Source organism: Schistocerca serialis, chromosome 5 (genome assembly GCF_023864345.2).
Source record: "Schistocerca serialis cubense isolate TAMUIC-IGC-003099 chromosome 5, iqSchSeri2.2, whole genome shotgun sequence".
NCBI lineage: Eukaryota > Metazoa > Arthropoda > Insecta > Orthoptera > Acrididae > Schistocerca > Schistocerca serialis.
In genome coordinates, this window is record NC_064642.1 from 33,649,421 (window position 1) to 33,675,067 (window position 25,647).

Below are 25,647 nucleotides of genomic sequence, written 5' to 3' on the forward strand. Positions count from 1 at the left end.
TGAATATATGAAATTCTTATTCAAAAAACTTGAGATTTAATGCTGATATGATATCATTGTGTTGGGCAGACTTCTTACTTTTTAACTATTCAACAAATTCAGTATTTTTATGTATACATTGCAGCTCATATTTATCTGGTATTGAAATCCCATAAATTGAGACTGGCATTTCCACAGATGATTATTCTCAATTACATCCCAGTTAGTCACACTGGGGGCCCATACGATCTTCCTCTCAACAATTTGATTCATATTGACAGGGTGTACAGGTCACAACTAGGACTTCTACATATACAAACAGAAGATACTACTTTCAACCATTTTCAGTGAAATCAAGTATGAAAATGTTAGGTGTGCTATATACTTTGTACTGTAGCTATTGATCAAGGAAACTGCAGCCGAGAGAGTAAGTGCTTAGTTTTGTAATTGCGATATCTCTTGGATGCTGGTACTTCTTTCTTTTTATTCCCACGTAATTCTAGCAACAGACTTGTTAGGGCTGTGCAAATTATCAATATTTAATGATTCATTTAATATTTTCATACTCTTTATCCTAAAAGAAGGAAAAAAAATGTTTTTTTCCTCAAGAAGTGTGGATATAAAAATTGAATACTGAAGAACTTCCGGTGAACTCAGTATAGCTAATTTTTATTACAAATATAATGTGTAACCTCTCAATGGAGCATGGCCTGAATCAGGATGATACTGATCATAGAAATGTGGAAAACAATAATTATTGCAACATACAGCACATGTAATGAAAGTCAAATTTTTGCATGTTTGTTGTTGTTTCAGTGTGTCTGTTGCAAAAGAAACTTGATTTATATTTATAAATGATTGTAGGTGAACATATAATTTTGTCACATGTGTTAGAATTACAGGGAATGCAAAAGAAGTACCAAAAATGAGATTTGATCCCAAGACCTCATGGTTAAGTGCTTATTCACTCAGCTGCTGACTCCTTGAATGCTAGCAACCATGTCAAGTATATAAGCATGTCTAAGATTTTCAGGCCCGATTTTCTCAATACCAGTTGATAGTTGCATCTTCCTGTTCACATATGCTGACATTCTAGACATGCCATACACCCCTCTCAATATGAATCAAACTGGTGAGAGGAGGTTTGTACAGTCCGATTGTCAGACTGTCAGCTTAGGTAGTGGTAATCTACTGCAGCATTATTTTCCAATTCATATTATCCTGATACTGTGTTCCCTTAGAGTTCAGTCACACTTTATTGTGTCCACACACTTAATCATGGAATACTGTAGACTATCTGCTTTGTGCTTTTCTAGATTTTTTACTTACTATTTACTTGTGAATCTTATTGGAAAAGAGTAAATCCCAAGTGCAGCCTAGAACTGTGGAGAATAGGTTGAAAATAAGCACATAAAAAAGAAATGAAAAAACAGTCTATATTTAAGGAAGCAATATTCAAGTTTTTAATGACGTCATGTACTAAGTTGATACTATGTTATTTTCAATCAAATGTTTGTTATGATCGAAATTAATATTTTGAACGGAAGTGTTACATCTGTTATTTGTTTTTATTTAAATCTTAACAATAAACCACAAAAAATACCTTTTATGCAATTAATCAAAGCTGTATGTACTGTTTTAATGTAAGATAGTGTAGGGTACTGTGCATCCTTGTGTTTGTAGGTTACTGTATGTCCTTATATGTGTAATTTTTTTTATATACTATGTATTTTCTCACAAAATCGATGCACTGTAAATCATCTCTGGATAAATAAAGTACTAATACTACTACTTTCCAACCACTGGTCTTAACAAAACTAGTGTAGCTAATACCTCAGTTATTGAACAAGAGGTGAGATGCAAGATGTGAAAGGAATTCAAATGATTACCTCCACTATGTTTGGTAACTGATACCAGTAATATTCACAAGTTTGTATTCTAAAGAGAAAAATACTTCTGAGCAAGGACTATTAAAGCAAACATTTGACTTGTAAATAATTTAGGAGTTAAGGTAACGATTCACCAAATAGTAGTAGCGTTGAGTTGCAAGATGTACGTACGCGTGCACATGCATGCATGTGTGTGCAGATGCGCGCGCACACACACACACACACACACACACACACACACACACACACACACACACACTTCATACACACACTCGCGCACACACACACGGAGCTACACTGCTCCGACTGAATAACCAGTACTGTGACTACAGTTGAGTAGGTGAGCTGGGATGAGAGATTGTATCGGATGGAGTGGATGAGGAGAGAAGAGTGGTGAGAGGGGAAAGGTGAGTGACAGCTCGGAGGGAGGTAGAAGGTGTGCAATGACGACATGTGACACACACGAAGTGGAGACAGTGACTCTGAGCAGAGCTCGACGGTGATGAGTTCGGGGAGTGGATCAGTAGGGTGTGACAGAACAAAGGAGGGTGGTGTGTGTACAGGGGACTAATGGAGACTAAGGCAATGCGAGAATAAATGAGATTCCAGAATAGTGTTGTGAAATATATGAGGAACCTGGCTACGATAGTTTCTTTGGTGTTGGAAGTTTCATTGAGAGGGGGTAACTGGCATGTAAAGGTACACAGACATTGAATTAAAATTAATATTAAAAAAAATTGAATACACCAGAGTGTTGATTGTTGCGAGGGGATTAATATTCCGGAGGAATACAGATGTGAGTGTAATTAAGTGGCGCCGCTTTCTCTGTTATTTGCCACGGGCCAGAGCGGCCGGGAAGCCGACGTACCGGTGACGGTGACGAGGACGGCGGCGTGGTCCTCTCCGAGGCGCGACGTCGCCCTCACGAGGTACTCTCCGCGGTCGGAGCGTCGCGCCTCGGCGACACGCAGCTGCGAGCCGCGCTCCGTGTTGACGACCTCGTGGCGGCCGCCGAAGGCGACGGGCTCGCCGTTGTGGTGCCAGGTGACGCGCGGCAGCGGCCGCCCCAGCACAGACACCTTCAGCCGGATCACCTCGTCGCGCTCGAACAGCAGCCCGTCCTCGTACTGCCGCGGCAGCCGGATGCGCGGCGGCGCTGCGCGACAGCATGTAGGGGAGCACCGGTCAGCTCACACAAGGCACAGGCGCAGTCGTAGTTGAAGCAGGTGCCAGACTTTTGCTAAATGTTAATAGCCGATCACGGTTTTAAGGGAGGCTTAAGGGAGATTTAATAGCATCAAATTTCACACTGCTTTATACGGGGTCTTACAAAAAGGTACGGCCAAACTTTCAGGAAACATTCCTCACACACAAATAAAGAAAAGATGTTATGTGGACATGTGTCCGGAAACGCTTAATTTCCATGTTACAGCTCATTTTAGTTTCGTCAGTATGTACTGTACTTCCTCGATTCACCGCCAGTTGCCCAATCGAAGGAAGGTAATGTTGACTTCGGTGCTTGTGTTGACATGCGACTCATTGCTCTACAATACTACCATCAAGCACATCAGTACGTAGCATCAACAGGTTAGTGTTAATCACGAACGTGATTTTGCAGTCAGTGCAATGTTTACAAATGCGGAGTTGGCAGATGCCCATTTGATGTATGGATTAGCACGGGCAATAGCCGTGGCGCGGTACGTTTGTATCGAGACAGATTTCCAGAACGAAGGTGTCCCGACAGGAAGACGTTCGAAGCAATTGATCGGGGTCTTAGGGAGCACGGAACACTCCAGCCTACGACTCGCGACTGGGGAAGACCTAGAACGACGAGGACACCTGCAATGGACGAGGCAATTCTTCGCGCAGTTGACGATAACCCTAACGTCAGCGTCAGAGAAGTTGCTGCTGTACAAGGTAACGCTGACCACTTCACTGTATGGAGAGTATTACGGGAGAACCAGTTGCTTCCGTACCATGTTCAGCGTGTGCAGGCACTATCAGCAGCTGATTGGCCTCCACGGGTACACTTCTGCGAACGGTTCATCCAACGATGTGTCAATCCTCATTTCAGTGCAAATGTTCTCTTTACAGATGAGGCTTCATTCCAACGTGATCAAATTGTAGATTTTCACAATCAACATGTGTGGGCTGACGAGAATCCGCACGCGATTGTGGAATCACGTTTTCTGTGAACGTTTGGGCAGGCATTGTTGGTGATGTCTTGATTGAGCCCCATGTTCTTCCGCCTACGCTCAATGAAGCACGTCATCATAATTTCATACGGGATACTCTACTTCTGCTGCTAGAACATGTGCCTTTACAAGTACGACACAACATGTGGTTCATGCATGATGGAGCTCCTGCACATATCAGTCGAAGTGTTCGCACGCTTCTCGACAACAGATTCGGTGACCGATGGATTGGTAGAGGCGGACCAATTCCATGGCCTCCACGCTCTCCTGACCTCAACCCTCTTGACTTTCATTTGTGGGGGCATTTGAAAACTCTTGTCTACGCAACCCCGGTACCAAATGTAGACACTCTTCGTGCTCGTATTGTGGACGGCTGTGATACAATACGCCGTTCTCCAGGGCTGCATTAGCGCATCAGGGATTCCATGCGACGGAGGGTGGATGCATGTGTCCTCGCTAACGGAGGATATTTTGAACATTTCCTGTAACAAAGTGTTTGAAGTCACGCTCGTACGTTCTGTTGCTGTGTGTTTCCATTCCATGATTAATGTGATTTGAAGAGAAGTAATAAAATGAGCTCTAACATAGAAGGAAGCGTTTCCGGACACATGTCCATATAACATATTTTCTCTCTTTGTGTGTGAGGAATGTTTCCTGAAAGTTTGGCCGTACCTTTTTGTAACACCCTGTATGTTGGGCAAAGGCAACCACAGCCGTAATATTCCGTGATTTGAATAAACAAGACCGCTGCGACTCTTAAAATTCTTTATTGCAGAACACGACTGGTTTCACAAATTAAATTTGCATCTTCAGGTACTTCACGCGAAAAGATCAAAAGTTCATCTAAACTGGATAAATGCATTCCCATAATTTGTATACAGGTATTTAAACTTCTGATTCACGAATGTGCGAGTATCTGTGATAAAATGTATTGGGGGCTAAGATCATCCCCAACCTCCGGTGGCGGCAACAGCTATCCTTGCTCCCCAGGCTGTCTATAATACACTGAAGAGCCAAGAAACTGGTACACCTGCCCAATATCATGTAGGTCCCCCGCGAGCACGCGGAAGTGCCGCAACATGACGTGGCATGCACTTATGTCTGAAGTAGTGCTGGAGGGAACTAACACCATGAATCCCGCAGGGCTGTCCATAAATCCGTAAGAGCACGAGGGGATGGAAGCTTTTTCCGAAAAGCACGTTGCAAGGCATCCCAGGTATATTCAATATTGTTCATGACTGGGGAATTTGGTGGTCAGCGGAAGTGTTTAAACTCAGAAAAGTATTCTTGGAGCCACTCTGCAGCAATTATGGACGTGTGGGGTGTCGCATTGTCCTGCTGGAATTGCCCAAGTCCGCCGGAATGCACAATGACATGAATGGACGCAAGTGATTAGACGGGATGCTTACATACACTACTGGCCATTAAAATTGCTACACCACGAAGATGACGTGCTACAGACGCGAAATTTAAGCGACAGGACGAAGACGCTGTGATATGCAAATGATTAGCCTTTCAGAGCATTCAAACAAGGTTGGCGCCGGTGGCGACACCTACAACGTGCTGACATGAGGAAAGTTTCCAACTGATTTCTCATACACAAACAGCAGTTGACCGGCGTTGCCTGGTGAAACGTTGTTGTGATGCCTCGTTTAAGGAGGAGAAATTAGTACCATCACGTTTCCGACTTTGATAAAGGTCGGATTGTAGCCTATCGCGATTGCGGTTTATCGTATCGCGACATTGCTGCTCGCGTTGGTCGAGATCCAATGACTGTTAGCAGAATATGGAATCGGTGGGTTCAGGAGGGTAATACGGAACGCCGTGCTGGATGCCAACGGCCTCGCATCACTAGCAGTCGAGATGACAGGCATCTTATCCGCACGGCTGCAACGGATCGTGCAGCCACGTCTCGATCCCTGAGTCAACAGACGTGGGCGTTTGCAAGACAACAATCATCTGCACGAACAGTTCGACAACGTCTGCAGCAGCATGCACTATCACCTCAGAGACCGTGGCTGCGGTTACCCTTGACGCTGCGCCTGCGATGGTGTACTCGACGACGAACCTGGGTGCACCAATGGCACAACGTCATTTTTTCGGATGAATCCAGTTTCTGTTTACAGCATCATGATGGTCGCATCCGTGTTTGGCGACATCGTGGTGAACGCACGTTGGAAGCGTGTATTCGTCATCGCCATACTGGCGTATCATCTGGCGTGGTGGTACGGGGTGCCATTGGTTACACGTCTCGGTCACCTCTTGTTCGCATTGACGGCACTTTGAACAGTGGGCGTTACACTTCAGATGTGTTACGACCCGTGGCTCTACCCTTCATTCGATCCCTGCGAAACCCTACATTTAAATGGCTCTGAGCACTATGGGACTTAACATCTGTGGTCATCAGTCCCCTAGAACTTAGAACTACTTAAACCTAACTAACCTCAGGACATCACACACATCCATGCCCGAGGCAGGATTCGAACCTGCGACCGTAGCAGTCACGCGGTTCCAGACTACGAGCCTAGTACCGCTAGACCACCGCGGCCGGCGAAACCCTTCATTTCAGCAGGATAATGCACGACCGCATGTTGCAGGTCCTGTACGGGCCTTTCTGGATACAGAAAATGTTCGACTGCTGCCCTGGCCAACACATTCTCCAGATCTCTCAGCAATTGAAAACGTCTGGTCAATGGTGGCCGAGCAACTGGCTCGTCATAATACGCCAGTCACAACTCTTGATGAACTGTTGTATCGTATTGAAGCTGCATGGGCACCTGTACCTGTACACGTCATCCAAGCTCTGTTTGACTCAATGCCCAGGCGTATCAATGCCGTTATTAGGGCCAGAGATGGTTGTTCTACGTACTGATTTCACAGGATCTATACACCCAAATTGCGTGAAAATGTAATCACGTGTCAGTTCTAGTATAATATATTTGTCCAATGAATACCCGTTTATGATCTGCAATTTTAATGGCCAGTAGTGTATGTTGGGCAAAGGCAACCGCAGCCGAAATATTCCATGATTTGAATAAGCAAGACCGCTGCGATTCTTAGAATTCTTTATTGATTAAATTTGCATCTTCCGGTACTTAAAGCGAAAAGATAAAAAGTTCATCTAAAATGGATAAAGCCATTCCCATCATTTATATCCAGGTATTTAAAGTTTTGATTCACGAATGTGCGAGCATCTGTGATAAAATGTATAAGAGGCTAAGATCATCCCCAACCTCCGGTGGCGCCAACAGATACGCTTGCTCCCGAGGCTGTCTATAATACACTGAAGAGCCAAGAAACTGGCACACTACCTAGTATCATGTAGGGCCCCCGGGAGAACGCGGAAGTTCCGCAGCACGATGTGGCATGGACTCAACATATAATAGTGCTGGAGGGAACTGACACCATGAATCCCGCAGGGCTGTCCATAAATCCGTAAGAGCACGAGGGGTGGAGGTTTCTTCCGAACAGCACGTTGCAGAGCATCCCAGATATATTCAATAATGTTCATGCCTGGGGAATCTGGTGGTCAGCGGAAGTGTTTAAACTCAGAAGTGTGTTCCTGGAGCCACTCTGTAGCAATTCTGGACGTTTGCGGTGTCGCATTGTCCTGCTGGAATTGCCTAAGTCCCCCAGAATACACAATGGACATGAATGGATGCAAGTGATAAGACAGGATGCTTACATTCTTGTCAACTGTCAGAGACGTTTCTAGCGGTATAAGTGGTCCCATATCACTCCAACTGCACACGCCCCATACCATTACTGAGCCTTCACCAGCTTAAATAGTCCTTTCCTGACGTGCAGGGTTCATGGATTCATGAGGTTTTCTCTATACTCACACAAGTCCATCCTCTAGATACAATTTGAAACGAGACTTGTCTGACCAGGCAACTGTTTCCAGTCATCAACTGTCCAGTGTTGGTGTTGCGGATTTAGGTGAGGCGTAAAGACTTGCGTCGTGCAGTCATCAAGGGTACATGTGTAGGCCTTCGGCTCCGAAAGTCCATATTGATGATGTTTCGTTGAATGTTTGGCACACTGACACTTGTTGATGGCCCACCACAGAAATCTGCAGCAGTTTGCAGGAGGGTTGCACTTCTGTCACACTGAACTAGTCTCTTCAGCCGTCGTTGGTCCCATTCATCGACGATCTTTTTCCGGCCGCACCGATGTCGGAGATTTGATGTTTTACCGGACACCTGATATTCACGGTACACTCGTCAAATGGTCGTACAGGAAAATCCCCACTTTATCGCTACCTCAGAGATGCTGTGTCCCATCGCTCATGCACCGACTATATCACAACACTGACTTGAGAAATTCGCCACCTAACATCAAATATTTTCGCGACAGGAATATGCATTTCACCCCATTCAAGAGAAAAAATAAAGCACGTATTAAGACGAATTACACCTGAAGATGGACCGACAGGGTCCGAAATGCATCGTGTACTGAATAAAACACGAAAAATTGTAATTGGAGGCATTTTTAAAATTCATACCTCGAGTGTTACAAGTTTGTTTCACCTACGAGAAAGTATCACAGAGAAGATGAAAGAAAAACTCTGCTGGCAGACGCCTGAAGATAGAAGCAAACCCGCATGGTCTGGGCGCTTTGTCACGGTCCGCGCGGCTCCCTCCGCCGGAGGTTCGAGTCCTTCCTCGGGCATGGGTGTGTGTATGTGTGTGTGTGTGTGTGTGTGTGTTGTCCTTAGAGTAAGTTAGTTTAAGTTCGATTAAGCAGTGTGTAAGCTTAGGCACCGATGACCTTAGCAGTTTGCTCCCATAAGATCATGCCACAAATATCCAATAGAAGCAAACTCTTTCGCGAAAGGTTACTTTCGAAGTTGCAAGAAGCAACTGCAACTGATAAATCAATGAATATACGAAAACCCCCTACATACCATTCCCGTAGGGATCGCTAAGACAAGACCAGAGTAATTACAATGCGCACGAAGCCGTTTAAGCATTCATTCTTGCCGAGCTGTACACGCGAATGGAGCGGGAAGAAGTCGCAGTAACCAGTACATCGGCAAGCAACCTCTGCCATGCATTTGACAATGATTCGCAGAAAATGGAAAAGACCGTATGGCATTGTGTAGTATAGATGTAAAACATCGGAGATCGGCACTGTCATTTGTGATAAAATTCTGTTGATTTATCCGTTATTTTTGTAATCACACATCAATTACAAGTGTTCAAACTATACCTAATGTATTGCTTCGGAAGGAACACCCTGTCTTAAACACAATCTACATTTTCTCACAGTAAAACGTTGCTTCTGGTGTAACATCAAACTCGCTTTCGGCTACTACAACAAAATTGATCGATTCTCCCCATATCGATCTTCGACCTTCCATTCATGTTATTAGCTTTCTCAGGGTGATTCAAGTATTTGTATGTGTTTCCTGTTTCAGAAATTATCCCCAGTATTACAAACACGTGTTGCAAATCAGAACCACCTCTAATTCGAAGTGAAATAACAGGTTTTGTGGGCCGCAGCTTCCACGAAATGATCCCGCAAAGTCTAATATGAGAGCACCGCTCAACCTACTTTTCGACACTTTCTTTGATAGACATTTATGAAGTAACTAAGTTTCACAATGAATGTGCAGGTTGTAAATACCCCGATACAGATAATTCGTTTCACCTAAAAGGCTATGACACGAATACATCATAAACTTATGAGATACTTTATCCTGTAAAAATCAACTCCAGTCTTATAATCTGTTAACACAATACAATCTTTTCATACATGTATTTCATTTTTTTAAATTTTTGTTGGGATATTTTTATAGTGATGTTCGTTGCTATAGCTTTTTAGCACTTTTGTTCCAGTCTCAAGCCGGTTAAATCTATATGTTATAAACACGATTAATATGCGAACAGAACTGCTAGTCTGCGATGATGTACGAATTCTATTTTGATCCCTTGAATCTAACGGAAAACTGACCCTCAATGGCACTGGATATTGTACAAATGTTAATTTCATTGATAAGATGACTTCGTAATTTCAAGGTAGCGCTTGGCTGAAGCCATAACAAAAAGTAACATTATGAGGGCAATACCGACGACTCCATGTAGTAATGGATCAATATGTTTCTACTCAAAGTACTAACACGAATTCTTTACAGACGAATGGAAAAACTAGTAGAAGCCGACCTCGGGGAAGATCAGTTTGGATTCCGTAGAAATACTGGAACACGTGAGGCAATACTGACCCTACGACTTATCTTAGAAGAAAGATTAAGGAAAGGCAAACCTACTTTTCTAGCATTTGTAGACTTAGAGAAGGCTTTTGACAATGTTGACTGGAATACTCTCTTTCAAATTCTAAAGGTGGCAGGGGTAAAATACAGGGAGCGAAAGGCTATTTACAACTTGTACAGAAACCAGATGGCAGTTATAAGAGTTGAGGGACATGAAAGGGAAGCAGTGGTTGGGAAGGGAGTAAGACAGGGTTGTAGCCTCTCCCCGATGTTATTCAATCTCTATATTGAGCAAGCAGTAAAGGAAACAAAAGAAAAATTTGGAGTAGGTATTAAAATCCATGGAGAAGAAATAAAAACTTTGAGGTTCGCCGATGACATTGTAATTCTGTCAGAGACAGCAAAGGACTTGGAAGAGCAGTTGAACGGAATGGATGGTGTCTTGAAGGGAGGATATAAGATGAACATCAACAAAAGCAAAACGAGGATAATGGAATGTAGTCGAATTAAGTCGGGTGATGCTGAGGGAATTAGATTAGAAAATGAGACACTTAAAGTAGTAAAGGAGTTTTGCTATTTGGGGAGCAAAATAACTGATGATGGACGAAGTAGAGAGGATATAAAATGTAGACTGGCAATGGCAAGGAAAGCGTTTCTAAAGAAGAGAAATTTGTTAACATCAAGTATTGATTTGAGTGTCAGGAAGTCGTTTCTGAAAGTATTTGTATGGAGTGTAGCCATGTATGGAAGTGAAACATGGACGATAAATAGTTTGGACAAGAAGAGAATAGAAGCATTCGAAATGTGGTGCTACAGAAGAATGCTGAAGATTAGATGGGTAGATCACATAACTAATGAGGAGGTATTGAATAGGATTGGGGAGAAGAGAAGTTTGTGGCACAACTTGACCAGAAGAAGGGATCGGTTGGTAGGACATGTTCTGAGGCATCAAGGGATCACCAATTTAGTATTGGAGGGCAGCGTGGAGGGTAAAAATCATAGGGGGAGACCAAGAGATGAATACACTAAGCAGATTCAGAAGGATGTAGGTTGCAGTAGGTACTGGGAGATGAAGAAGCTTGCACAGGATAGAGTAGCATGGAGAGCTGCATCAAACCAGTCTCAGGACTGAAGACCACAACAACAACAACAACATGTTTCTACTTTGCTCTGAATGACAATAAACAAATATTACTCAAATTATTTGTTTGTTTTCCAACCATTTCACACCTCCTGTGTGGAGTTGTAAATCTCGACAAAATAAATCAGGACAAGTGTAACTGTATATATGGATGTTGTGGTTTGTAAGTAGGTGCGGCTGGGACTCCACGATATTTGTTAATCTCGTCTTTCAAAGAGGACTAATTTTTTGGGTAAACACTCTGGCTTAAAATATTTGCAAGTAACCTCTTAAACGATATTTTTATACAGGCTGGCGTCGTTCTTGCCGTGCAAGCAGGATTGCCATTCGTCCCGATGTATCGGAACCGTCACCGTTATGGAACTTACTGTCCCGACAAGACCCAATTTTGTCCCGATTTTGCAAAATACTGTTACGAGCTTGGCTCAAGTACTGAAGTAACGCCATCTGTTAGAACAGCATGTAAGTGCAACCTCGGTTAGTTTTATTTGTGCCAACACGTTTACGTCACAATGCCGTCTCAGAGATGGCGTTGCATGTTGCGTATTTTATTGGCATGGAAACCATGATGAATGTGAACAAATTAAAGAATGGGAGCCCTAACCAAGAAACAATTAAGTTGACTTCAAAATTTGAGGAAGAGACAATGGCTTTCTATAGCGTAGCATTCGATTACTTAGAGAAATGGGCTATTTATTTTAATAAATATCCAGTATTTCGAAATTTTCTGGCAGATTAAAACTGTGTGCCGGACCGAGACTCGAAATCGGGCCTTTGCCTTTCGCGGGCAAGTTCTCTACCAACTGAGCTACCCCCAGGCTGTGGCTAAGCCATGTCTCCGCAATATCCTTTCTTTCAGGAGTGCTAGTTCTGCAAGGTTCGCAGGAGAGCTTCTGTAAAGTTTGGAAAGTAAGAGACGAGGTACTGGCAGAAGTGAAGCTGTGAGGACAGAGCGTCAGTCGTGCTTGGGTAGCTCAGTTGGTAGAGCACTTGCCCGCGAAAGGCAAAGGTCCCGAGTTCGAGTCTCGGTCCGGCAAACAGCTTTAATCTGCCAGGAAGTTTCATATCAGCGCACACTCCGCTGCAGAGTGAAAATCTCATTCTGGATCCAGTATTTCATTGAATGACGCTGTCTGAAATTCCAGACTGAGTGATGATTGAAAACACTATTATACATCTGACTAAAAATGGCGTGAAGATTTCAGGCAACGATTGTTTGCAGGAATATATATATATATATATATATATATATATATATATATATATATATATATATATATATATATATATATATATATATATATATATTTTACAGGGTGGTGCCGATCATCGATTACAGCACTGAAATATCAAAAATTTGCTAAAGTACCGAACATGTGGGAACCCAGGTCACCTGAGATCGAGAAATTGCAGAGTCAAAACAGTTGGAGAATTCATGCTGTATAATATATGAATAAAACTTGAGTGATATAACCATTGCTTCAGATGGCCATTTTTCATTTAACTGTGCTTGAATGTTCACTTTGTTTCTCTGTTGTGAGAGGTCCACCATGTGGGAAACCATTTTACTAACCAACACCAAACTCAGTAATAACTTCTACAGAGGATAGAGTCTGTCCTACTTCCGATGTTTTTATGTACCTTGCACGTAAGGTTGCCATACCTAGCTGGGACCTCGCCGGGATACTCCGAGATGGCGATGTAGAAATGAAGTACAAAATTTATCTAATATAATTACTTTTTATTTGGAACACAATTACATGGCACTTTTTGCGGTAGAGGTAGTTGGTGCACCATATTTTTTCGGAAGATTTCACCTTTTTCAATAAATACTTTTCCCCTTTACGTATTTATAAAACTCTGAAGAGCTTTTTAGAAACTAAGCGTGACCCGGAAGAATAGAAGTCTAAACACTACGTGGAAGAAAGGTGGATTTACTTTCTTAAGGAAACCGCAAATTGCCAGTGCAAAAGCAAACTGCTGAAATTATGCGAGATTGTTTTCTATTCCCACGAACAACGTCACTGTGGAAAGAGTATTTCCGCTAACGTCTGCTCATTGGATTGATGGAGGAAATCGACTACTGCCAGAGCCTGTGGAATCAATCATACAGTATCAGTTTAATTATAAGCTGACTTGTATGGAGTTTTATAAATACGTAAAGGGGAAAAGTATTTATTGAAAAAGGTGAAATCTTCCGAAAAAATATGGTGCACCAACTACCTCTACCGCAAAAAGTGCCATGTAATTGTGTTCCAAATAAAAAGTAATTATATTAGATAAATTTTGTACTTCATTTCTACATCGCCATCTCGGAGTATCCCGGCGAGGTCCCAGCTAGGTATGGCAACCTTACGTGCAAGGTACATAAAAACATCGGAAGTAGGACAGACTCTACCCTCTGTAGAAGTTATTACTGAGTTTGGTGTTGGTTAGTAAAATGGTTTCCCACATGGTGGACCTCTCACAACAGAGAAACAAAGTGAACATTCAAGCACAGTTAAATGAAAAATGGCCATCTGAAGCAATGGTTATATCACTCAAGTTTTATTCATATATTATACAGCATGAATTCTCCAACTGTTTTGATTCTGCGAATTTCTCGATCTCAGGTGACCTGAGTTCCCAGATGTTCTGTACTTTAGCAAATTTTCGATATTTCAGCGCTGTAATCGATGATCGGCACCGAAGTAGGAGTAGTTCCGTATTTTTAGAATTCTATTCGTATCACTAAGTTTTTTATTGATTTGCAAAATTAAGTCAATAATTGAGGTCGATATGGTAAAAGCACACTCGTGCATTATTTCTGTATTGACGTTTGCAGCAAGCCACGATATTTACCAAAAAATTACATGTAACTAAATTTTGTTGAAAACTGTAAATGGCAATAACAACTATAATTTGTAATGTTAATTTTTTACTGCGTCGACCCTTAGACCTCAGCCCAGCAAATCCTTCTGCCAAACAATGTTCGGTAATTTACTCAATTTCATCTGGCAGCCCTACACACTTGTAGGGTGCAACAGGGAATGTTCACTATGCCTGTAGAGGAAACGTTTCCACTGATGCAAGGGATTCATTCTTTACAACACAGTTAAATCCCCTCTTGCGTATTCACCTTCTCACTTGAACGCGTTTACTGTAGAACTGTGTGATATGAGCAGTAACAAAATAATAAAGGGTACAAAACAAAAATTAATGCAAAAACCTTGCTACTTTACATTACAGTACATACAACACAGGACTGATTTTTCGGAAATGTGAAGGCCATGATTACGAGAAAGAGAACATTGTTCCGCGACATACTATCTTACACGCTCAATAACTCCGGACCAACTCTATAAACTGTACATAAAGGCTGCATCGTGTAGATACAGCTAACACAGCTGTGAACAAAACCGTAGACTGGACTGAGCTGCACAGTGGCTAAGAAACAAGAGGGCACTTACTCTGTACTGGCACTTTCTCTGTACTTGCTTCTCACATTTTCTACAGTGTGTCTTTGTTCCATCTATCAGTAAATACTGATGATACATTACGTAACTTTTTAAGAGGTATTAATTTTTTTCACAAGTAAATTTGTGAAGGCTTCTCAACTCCAGGACACTATTCTAATATTACGTTACCTTAGGCAGATGCCTGCCTAACAGCTTTAAGTAATTTTGAGGGTTCCTTATCTTAATCTGTAAAAACGGAAGCCTTATAGGAGCGCTTTGTTCTCCGTTTGTCTGTCAATGATTTTTGACAGGAACCCGTAGTTCAAGTCACATATTAAGTCCTTTGGCACTGTAAAACTTTTAAGATTTTAAGTCAATTCAGTCAAAAGGTACTGCCATTTATTTCACAGATTTTGATACTTGAAAACTCACTCATCAAAATCTATAGGGTACTCTCCGTTGATCTAGTATCATGAAATTTGGCAAGAACCAAGGTTTCACAGTACAAGTCAAGGGAAAAAAATCGAAAATTATTAATTTGTAATTATATAACACGAAAAAATATTTCTTTTGACACTCGTTACCTGACTTCGAACTTGAAATTAAAACGATCAGTAGTTCTGCATTCTGGCCGACTGGGTCATACGTCATACATCAGGCAAGGAACGACTTTATTACTCACATGGCGCGTTTCGGAATTTATGTATAATCAGATAACCAGGGGCGATTACTGCACGCAGATGTGGCGTTTCAGGTTGTATGTGAAATAAACATTGCTAGACTATTCTTTATGTTTGTTTCTCATACAACGTTTCAGATTGTATGTGAAATAAACATTGCTAGACTATTCTGTATGTTTGTTTCTCATACAACTTGAAACGCTTTATCTACGTGCAGTAATCACCCCTCTGTATCTGATAATGCATAAATTCCGAAACTCGTTACATGAACAATAAAGTCATTCCTGGCCTGATGTTTGACTTTTAACATCACGACGCAGTGAGCCTGAATGGAGAACTACTTATTATTATAAAAATGGTCCCCTGCGTCCTGCATGACTGGATATCATATTTATATCGTTGAAATACACTGAAGCGCCAAAGAAACTGGTATAGGAGTCCGTATTCAGATACAGAGATATGTAAACAGGCAGAATACGGCGCTGCGGTCGGCAGACACGGGTTTGGCACAGTTGTTAGATCGGTTATCGCTGTTACGATGCCAGATTATCAGGAATTAAGTTGAGTTTGAACGTGATGTTACAGTCGGCGCACGAGCTGTGGGACACACCATGGCAGGTAGCGATGAAGTGGGGATTTTCCCGTACGACCATTTCACGCGTGTACCGTGATTATCAGGAATCCGGTAAAACATCAAATCTCTGGCATCACTGCTACCGGAAAAAAGATCCTGCAAGAACGGGACCAATGACGACTGAAGAGAATCGTTGAACGTGGCAGAAGTGGAACCCTTCCGCAAATTGCTGCAGATTTGAATGCTGGGCTACCAACAAGTGTCAACGTGCGAACCAGTCAACAAAACATCGATATGGGCTTTCAAAGCCGAAGGTCCACTCGTGTATCCTTGATGACAGCACGACACAAAGCTTTACGCCTCGCCTGGGCCCGTCAACACTGACAGGGGACTGTTGATGACTGCGAACATGTTGTCTGGTCCGACGAGTCTCGTTTCAAATTGTATCGAGAGGATGGACGTGTACGGGTATGGAGACAACCTCATGAATCCATGCGCCCTGCATGTCAGCAGGGGACTGTTCATGCTGGTGGAGGTTCTGTTATGGTGCGGGGTGTGTTCAGTTGGAGTAATATGGAACCCCTGATACGTCTAGATACGTCTCTAGAAAGGTGAATGTACGTAAGCAACCTGTCTGATCACCTGCGTTCATTCATGTCCAGTGTGTATTCCAGCTGAGTTGGGCAATTGCAGCAGGACAATGCGACACCCCACACGCCCAGAATTGTTACAGAGTTGCTCCAGGAACATTCTTCTGAGTTTAAAACACTTCTGCTTCCCCATCAAAATCCCCAGATATGAACATTATTGGGCATATCTGGGATGCCTTTGAATGTGCTGTTCAGAAGAGAAATCCACCCCCTCGTACTCTTACGGGTTTATGGAGAGCCCTGCAGAACTCATGGCGTCAGTTCCCTTCAGCACTACTCCAGACATTGGTCGAGTCCATGCCATGTTGTGATGCGGCATTTTTGCGAGCTCGGGGGGGGGGGGGGGGGTTGGGTTGGTTGGTTGGTTTTTGGGGGAGGAGACCAGACAGCGAGGTCATCGGTCTCATCGGATTAGGGGCTGATGGGGAAGGAAGTCGGCCGTGCCCTTTGAAAGGAACCACCCCGGCATTTGCCTGGAGCGATTTAGGGAAATAACGGAAAACCTAAATCAGGATGGCCGGACGCGGGATTGAACCGTCGTCCTCCCGAATGCGAGTCCAGTGTGCTAACCACTGCGCCACCTCACTCGGTGGAGGGGGGGGGGGGGGCGTCTTACACTATATTGGGCAGGTGTACCAGTTTCTTTGGCTCTTCAGTGTATTTCCTAGCGTCCTCGTTAGTTCTGCGTGTCGATCAGAGACCGCAATGTGAGGTCCTAAAAGACGCCCACGACGTTGCCGGCATGGAAAGACCCACACGGCACGGACTAGGCTGCCAGTGAGTCGCTCACCTTCGAGGCGCAGCTTGCAGCGGGTGACTGCATGGCCCACGCGGTTGGTGGCGGCGCACTTGAATTCGCCCTCGTCGCTGAAGGCCGCCTGGAAGATGACCAGCGAGCTCTGCTCCGCCTCCGTGACCACCTTCATGCGCCGGCTGCTGAAGATCTCGAAGCCGTCCTTGAACCACGAGATGGCTGGCGCTGGCGTGCCGCGGAACTGCACCACGAACTCCACCTGCCAACAGGGACGCCGCACCAGCTTCCTGAACCTGCGATGCAACTGAAGCGCGAGGGAGTGTGCGTCTTGCCTCGGTTACCAAACTGATACCGTACACAGGAAGCTGGCTGTAGATTTCCGCACCTCAGTGGCACTAGGTAATCGACATAGTCACTACCCTTATGCGCTTTAGTTTGCTACGTGATTCCTTCAGTGGTATGGCGCCATGATTAAGACACTGGACTGGCATGCAAGAGGAGGCACGTTCAAATACTTGTCCGGCAAATCTATTTTAAATAATTCGTGGTTTCATTAAATCACGTCAGGTGAACACTAGGATACGCGCTACTACCTTCCTCATTCTTGCCAAATACGAGTTGAAACTAAATTTTGTAATGACGTCACTGTGACGTTGAGCTCTAAACTCCCTTCGTTCTTCCTCCAGCAATGCGCTTTATTTTGCTACGCTAGTCCCTGTGTCACCGCCAGACACCACACTTGCTAGGTGGTAGCCTTTAAATCGGCCGCGGTCCGTTAGTATACGTCGGACCCGCGTGTCGCCACTATCAGTGATTGCAGACCGAGCGCCGCCACACAGCAGGTCTAGAGAGACTCCCTAGCACTCGCCCCAGTTGTACAGCCGACTTTGCTAGCGATGGTTCACTGACAAATTACGCTCTCATTTGCCGAGACGATAGTTAGCATAGCCTTCAGCTACGTCATTTGCTACGACCTAGCAAGGCGCCAATATCAATTGCTATTTATCTTGTGATGCATGTACCGTCAGACCGATGTTCACCAATTATGGATTAAAGTTAAGTATTCCAGAAGCTACGTACTATTTTTGCTACTACAAGACCTTGACCTGTTCCAGACCTCACGCCAGCCTGCGTGAGCTTAAACGCGTGCCTTTCGGCTATCTCATAGTGGCTTGGCTGTCTTGCCAAGTCACAACAGTCCCTCAGTGCTATAGCTCTGCGATTAAGACATTGGAGTGGTATACGAGAGGAGGCACGTTGAAACATCCGTCCAGCACATCTGTTTTACATAATTCGCGGTTTCGCCAAATCACCTCAGGCGAACACTACGATGCACGCTACTAGCTTCTTCATTCTTGCCAAATAAGAGTTGCAGCCAATAACGCCAATATGACATTCAGCTTAAACTCCCTTCCTTGTTCCTCCAACAAGCTCACTTCTTTTTTTGACGTCAAAACGTCTATTCACTCGTCAGTCGAACTTTGCTTGTGTGCCAAAATACCGTCAGATTTGAATCGTTAACGACTATGAGACTAACAATGCGTTAACAATGGTTACGGCCACAACAGATTTATCATGCAAGTACCAGTTTGTCGCACAGTATTTGTTTTGCCTGTGACGTCAGCGAACACCTACAGACGCATGCGCGTGATTGTTGCGAATTAACTTCGTGTGAAGTCATAACATGGTATAGCCTGGAAACGCGCTTAGTTAGGACTCTGATTCGAGTGCCATTGTGAAGAGCTTGCGTGGCACTCCTGGAGCCAAAAGTGAGACGATATTAGCCGGAATAGAAGTGAAAATTGGTACTAAATTAGAAATCACAAAATAATGAAAGATATCGTCTCAAATGACTCGTAAACATGCTCGGAAAGATGGAAAGCGCAAGCCAGAGGAAAGAGAAATCCAGAAAGTCTGAAAAGTCCAGTGCCGATCGAGGGCGAGAGCAATGGCGGCGTCGAAAAGAAAATGAATGAACGGTGCAAAGCGTTACATAGCTGGCTGGCCATAGGGCATACAGCGGTCAGCTACGTTCCAAATGTTTGATTTATCTGTACTGTAACCACTATACTAATCCGCGTAGCCATTGTATGAAACAGACATGTTTAAATTTTATGGTAATGTACACTTTTTACGATTTCACAGAAACAATACGGCGCGCACCCGAACTGCGCACATAGATTTTTTTAACTCTCTTCAATTACAGTCGCTACGTTGTCCACAAGCTGCAACAGAAATGGCACAGTTACTTGCAGTTTCGTTGTAAATCGCACTGTGAGCCCGATTGGAAGCCAAATTTAGAGCTTTGCCTTTCGAGAACAATGCTCTGATCCGTTCATCGGTGGACGTATGGGGCAAAAAGAATATCTTGCACTGGCGAGAACAAGGACTGTGTATTGGGATGCTCTATTGTGTTATCAAGACCCGTGTGGCAACAAGTGCTGTGCCTGTCGCACAAAGGGCAGGACTAGGCAAAAGAGAGTCAAACGTGGCTGGTTCAGGACACGATGATGTCAGTGTATGATGTTATATACTCTCGAGAGAGTGCGTTTTCTGAAATTCACTGACACTAGCCAGTGTCAGCAGTGGATTGGCCGATGAGGCTGGAACTCTTACAGCAAGTCTGTCTGCCTCCTTGTGTTCACTGCCTCGTGCCGGAGGTCCCCAACTTGCAGTCCTACAGGCCCTGCAGACACCACTAGGCGTGGCGCTTTTGGCAGTTCTTCGTGTGTTCTCTGCCGCTTCGTCCATCTGACACTTTCAGTTGGAACCCATCGTACGAACTGTCTGAACTAACGTCAACAGATCCTTCCGCCCTTCTGGTTTTCGGGCTGTATCCAGTGTGGAGCTCAGTAACTGTTTTAATAACGGAGTTTATTTATAGAGGTATTGAGAATTGCTAACTGACACGATTGCGCCGCGAATCGAACCAGGAACCTCAGTGACACTATTCATAAACATTGGCTCTTTTTTTACCAGTAGACCACGGAAATGACCTGTTTCTGCTGCTGTGACATTATCTTTGGTGCAGTGACATGAGAAGACTAGCAAAGCTGCATGTCAAGTCAGGTCAAATAAATTCATGATGACTACCAGAGGAGAGATACTTTGAAGGACGAAGGTACTGCAAACAAAATAGGTCGACACAGATTCGAATCGAGTCCGTATTTTCGCCCGGGACTGAAACAGAAGACTACGATGAGACAAACACAACAAAGGAAGACAGTGACATCAGCAGGGAACGTAGTTTTACGGATACAGCCAGCGAAGCGTCGAGAGCAGGATAGGCGAAATGTACTGTACGTCCGATTTTTGTTGTTGCCCTAAATGAGCACTACATTCAGTGGCGCGTACAGACGTGTAGCGTGTAACAGTGCTACACTTGTAAGATCTTTCTTCTCTATTGTTATTTCATCCTCCATCACCCCATGTGCGGGATTCGGGGGGTGGGGGGGGGGGCTAACAACGGTACAGTAAACCTGCTCTTCAGTCAGTAATACTAGTTTATAACTTCGAAGATAAAAAAAATAAAAAGGAGATATATGAATCATGAATTTAAAAGTATTTTAAAAGGTGATGTTAATGGGACAATGTAAGTATCTAATGCTGTCTTCGTGGATTTTTTAAAAGTAGAAATAAAAATGTGGGCAGTCATCACGGTTAGAAACACTTGAAAAACACATGAACACTAAACACTTGAAAAATACTGAACATGGCAGAAGAGACACTGACCATTAAAGACGGAGAACAGTACACTTTCACTAGAAGTGGAAAAGGACCTGCCCTGGGATGGTAAATTGTTGATGAAAAGAAAGGTTGGTATGGAGAGAGATAGCAGAGTGGTAATGATGAGGTCTGGAAAGAGGTGATGATGAGACAGATATCGCTGTGGGGAACAAGGACAGAGGGGTAGCTGGTACTGGGATCCACAAATTTGAGAGGAAAAGGGGTTAGGAGGTGACAGGGAAGGAGAAAAGGAGGTATGGTATAGGGTGAGGATGAGGAGGGAGATCTTGGAAAGGGGGGGAGGGGGCGTTGTGGATAGTGTGGAGTGGATTCAGCGTTTGTAGAACGGGTGTACCTGTGGTCTAGGGGTAGCGTCTTTGATTCATAATCAAAACGTCTTCGTGCCCGGGTTCGATCCCCGCCACTGCCTAAATTTTGATAAATAATCAGCATTGGCGGCCGAAGACTTTCATTCTGCCAACGGCCTTGTCAAAGAGGGCGGACGAGCGGATAGAGGTTCAGGGCACTCTCTTGTCCTAGGGGTGGTAAATTGCCCCTAAAGAACGAGCAATGATCAACGACACGAGGATGCAGAAGGCAATGGAAACCACTGCATTAAAGACAAGTAACGTGTATCCACAGGACATGTGGCCTGTAATTGAAGAAGTGTCATGATGACCTCTCCATTGGCAAAAGATTCCGGAATAGTCCCCCATTCGGATCTCCAGGAGGGGACTGCCGAGGGGGAGGTTACCATGAGAAAAAGATTGAATAATCAACGAAAGGATAACGTTCTACGAGTCGGGGCGTGGAATGTCAGAAGCTTGAACGTGGTAGGGAAACTAGAAAACCTGAAAAGGGAAATGCAAAGGCTCAATCTAGATATAGTAGGGGTCAGTGAAGTGAAGTGAAGTGGAAGGAAGACAAGGATTTCTGGTCAGATGAGTATCGGGTAATATCAACAGCAGCAGAAAATGGTATAACAGGTGTAGGATTCGTTATGAATAGGAAGGTAGGGCAGAGGGTGTGTTACTGTGAACAGTTCAGTGACCGGGTTGTTCTAATCAGAATCGACAGCAGACCAACACCGACAACGATAGTTCAGGTATATATGCCGACGTCACAAGCTGAAGATGAACAGATAGAGAAAGTGTATGAGGATATTGAAAGGGTAATGCAGTATGTAAAGGGGGACGAAAATCTAATAGTCATGGGCGACTGGAATGCAGTTGTAGGGGAAGGAGTAGAAGAAAACGTTACAGGAGAATATGGGCTTGGGACAAGGAATGAAAGAGGAGAAAGACTAACTGAGTTCTGTAACAAGTTTCAGCTAGTAATAGCGAATACCCTGTTCAAGAATCATAAGAGGAGGAGATATACTTGGAAAAGGCCGGGAGATACGGGAAGATTTCAATTAGATCACATCATGGTAAGACACAGATTCCGAAATCTGATACTGGATTGTAAGGCGTACCCAGGAGCAGATATAGACTCAGATCACAATATAGTAGTGATGAAGAGTAGGCTGAAGTTCAAGACATTAGTCAGGAAGAATCAATACGCAAAGAAGTGGGATACGGAAGTACTAAGGAATGACGAGATACGTTTGAAGTTCTCTAACGCTATAGATACAGCAATAAGGAATAGCGCAGTAGGCAGTACAGTTGAAGAGGAATGGACATCTCTAAAAAGGCCATCACAGAAGTTAGGAAGGAAAACGTAGGTACAAAGAAGGTAGCTGCGAAGAAACCATGGGTAACAGAAGAAATACTTCAGTTTATTTATGAAAGGAGGAAGTCCAAACATTTTCCGGGAAAATGAGGAATACAGAAATACAATTCGCTGAGGAATGAAATAAATAGGAAGTGCAGGGAAGCTAAGACGAAATGGCTGCAGGAAAAATGTGAAGACATCGAAAAAGATATGATTGTCGGAAGCACAGGCTCAGCATACAGGAAAGTCAAAACAACCTTTGGTGACATTAAAAGCAACGGTGGTAGCATTAAGAGTGCAACGGGAATTCCACTGTTAAATGCAGAGGAGAGAGCAGATAGGTGGAAAGAATACATTGAAAGCCTCTATGAGGGTGAAGATTTGTCTGATGTGATAGAAGAAGAAACAGGAGTCGATTTAGAAGAGATTGGGGATCCAGTATTAGACTCGGAATTTAAAAGAGCTTTGGAGGACTTACGGTCAAATAAGGCAGAAAGGATAGATAACATTCCATCAGAATTTCTAAAATCACTGGGGGAAGTGGTAACAAAACGACTATTCACGTTGGTGTGTAGAATATATGAGTCTGGCGATATACCATCTGACTTTCGGAAAAGCATCATTCACACAATTCCGAAGACGGCAAGAACAAGTGCGAGAATTATCGCACAATCAGCTTAACAGCTCATGCATCGAAGCTGCTTACAAGAATAATATACAGAAGAATGGAGAAGAAAATTGAGAATGCGCTAGGTGATGATCAGTTTGGCTATAGGAAAAGTAAAGGGACGAGAGAGGCAATTCTGACGTTACGGCTAATAATGGAAGCAAGGCTAAAGAAAAATCAAGACACTTTCATAGGATTTGTCGACTTGGAAAAAGCGTTCGACAATATAAAATGGTGCAAGCTGTTCGAGATTCTGAAAAAAGTAGGGGTAAGGGAATAATAAGAGTGGACGATCAAGAACGAAGTGCTAGTGTTAAGAAGGGTGTAAGACAAGGGTGTAGCCTTTCGCCCCTACTCTTCAATCTGTACATCGAGGAAGCAATGATGGAAATAAAAGAAAGGTTCAGGAGTGGAATTAAAATCGAAGGTGAAAGGATATCAGTGATACAATTCGCTGATGACACTGCTATCCTGAGTGAAAGTGAAGAAGAATTAAATGATCTGCTGAACGGAATGAACAGTCTAATGAGTACACAGTATGGTTTGAGAGTAAATCGGAGAAAGACGAAGGTAATGAGAAGTAGTAGAAACGAGAACAGCGAGAAACTTAATTCAGGATTGATGGTCACGAAGTCAATGAAGTTAAGGAATTCTGCTACCTAGGCAGTAAAATAACCAATGACGGTCGGAGCAAGGAGGACATCAAAAGCAGACTCGCTATGGCAAAAAAGGCATTTCTGGCCAAGAGAAGTCAACTAATACCAAATACCGGCCTTAATTTGAGGAAGAAATTTCTGAGGATGTACGTCTGGAGTACAGCATTGTATGGTAGTGAAACATGGACTGTGGGAAAACCGGAACAGAAGAGAATCGAAGCATTTGAGATGTGGTGCTATAGACGAATGTTGAAAATTGGGTGGACTGATAAGGTAAGGAATGAGGAGGTTCTACGCAGAATCGGAGAGGAAAGGAATATGTGGAAAACACTGATAAGGAGAAGGGACAGGATGATAGGACATCTGCTAAGACATGAGGGAATGACTTCCATGATACTAGAGGGAGCTATAGAGGGCAAAAACTGTAGAGGAAGACAGAGATTGGAATACGTCAAGCAAATAATTGAGGACGTAGGTTGCAAGTGCTACTCTGAGATGAAGAGGTTAGCACAGGAAAGGAATTCGTGGCGCATCAAACCAGTCAGTAGACTGATGAAAAAAAAAAAAAAAAGAACAGGTATACGTCCGAGCAGAGATCGTTGTACGGGAGAGGGAGATGGTTGAGATTTCTTCAGGAGATGACGTGGAGGGTGTGCAGGTGCGGGATTGATGGGATGTGTAGGTAGAGGATCAGCAGCACACTAGAACTGGAAAGGAGAGATGTCACGATAGGATAGTTGGAGTCGAGTTTGCAGATGTAGGTTATTCGGAGGCATTCATTGTGAGTGAGTAGAGGTGTGAATTTTATGTGTTGGTAAAGCATCCTTGTGGGAGAAGGTAAGCAGATGCAGAAAGCGAGGCAAAAAGCTTGGTGTTCGAGGATCTGAAGGGACTTACTGAACTTGGGAGGGGTGGATATCTATGCAACATCTGCAGAGCAAAGGATGGGGTACATCAGGGATTTGTATGTGTGAAGGGCAGTGGAGGGGTGTAGTCCCCACGTTCTGCTTGTTAGTAGTTTTAGTCTATTGTGAACTTTCTGTTGCACAGTTAGTAATTGAAGTTTCCACATTAGTTGCAGTCGAAGGCTACTACAAGGTATTTTAGTGTGTTAGTTAGCTGGGTAGGACAGTCGTAAGTGCTGAGGTAGAAACCGTGGAGATGGAGAACGCTGCTGGTGTGTCCTACAGTTGTTGCCTGGGTTTTGATTGGATTAATCTTACAGAGCCATTGGTTGCACTAGGAGGTAAACTGATTGAGGTGGGTCTGGAAAGAGCCCTGGGATTTCCAGAGTGTAGTATAGAAGGCGAGGCAAGTGGTGTCATCAGCATACTGAAGGAGGTGGATGGGAGGAGGCAGTTTGAGGATATCGCCA

The 25,647-nt window shown here is 43.7% G+C and overlaps 1 protein-coding gene and 1 non-coding gene across 2 annotated transcripts in view; one reads left to right on the forward strand and one right to left on the reverse strand.

Moving 5' to 3' along the window:
- The window catches only part of LOC126482275 (uncharacterized), a 242,662-nt gene that overhangs the window by 137,181 nt on the left and 79,834 nt on the right, over window positions 1-25,647 (reverse strand). The window contains exons 4-5 of the mRNA XM_050106260.1: window positions 17,547-17,769; window positions 2,737-3,024 (exon numbers count right to left, since the gene is read on the reverse strand). Coding sequence (XP_049962217.1) covers window positions 2,737-3,024; window positions 17,547-17,769 — 511 coding nt within the window. The remainder of the gene's footprint in view (window positions 1-2,736; window positions 3,025-17,546; window positions 17,770-25,647) is intronic.
- On the forward strand, window positions 12,378-12,452 carry Trnas-cga (transfer RNA serine (anticodon CGA)). The gene has a single exon. It is a non-coding gene; the product is annotated as a tRNA-Ser (tRNA).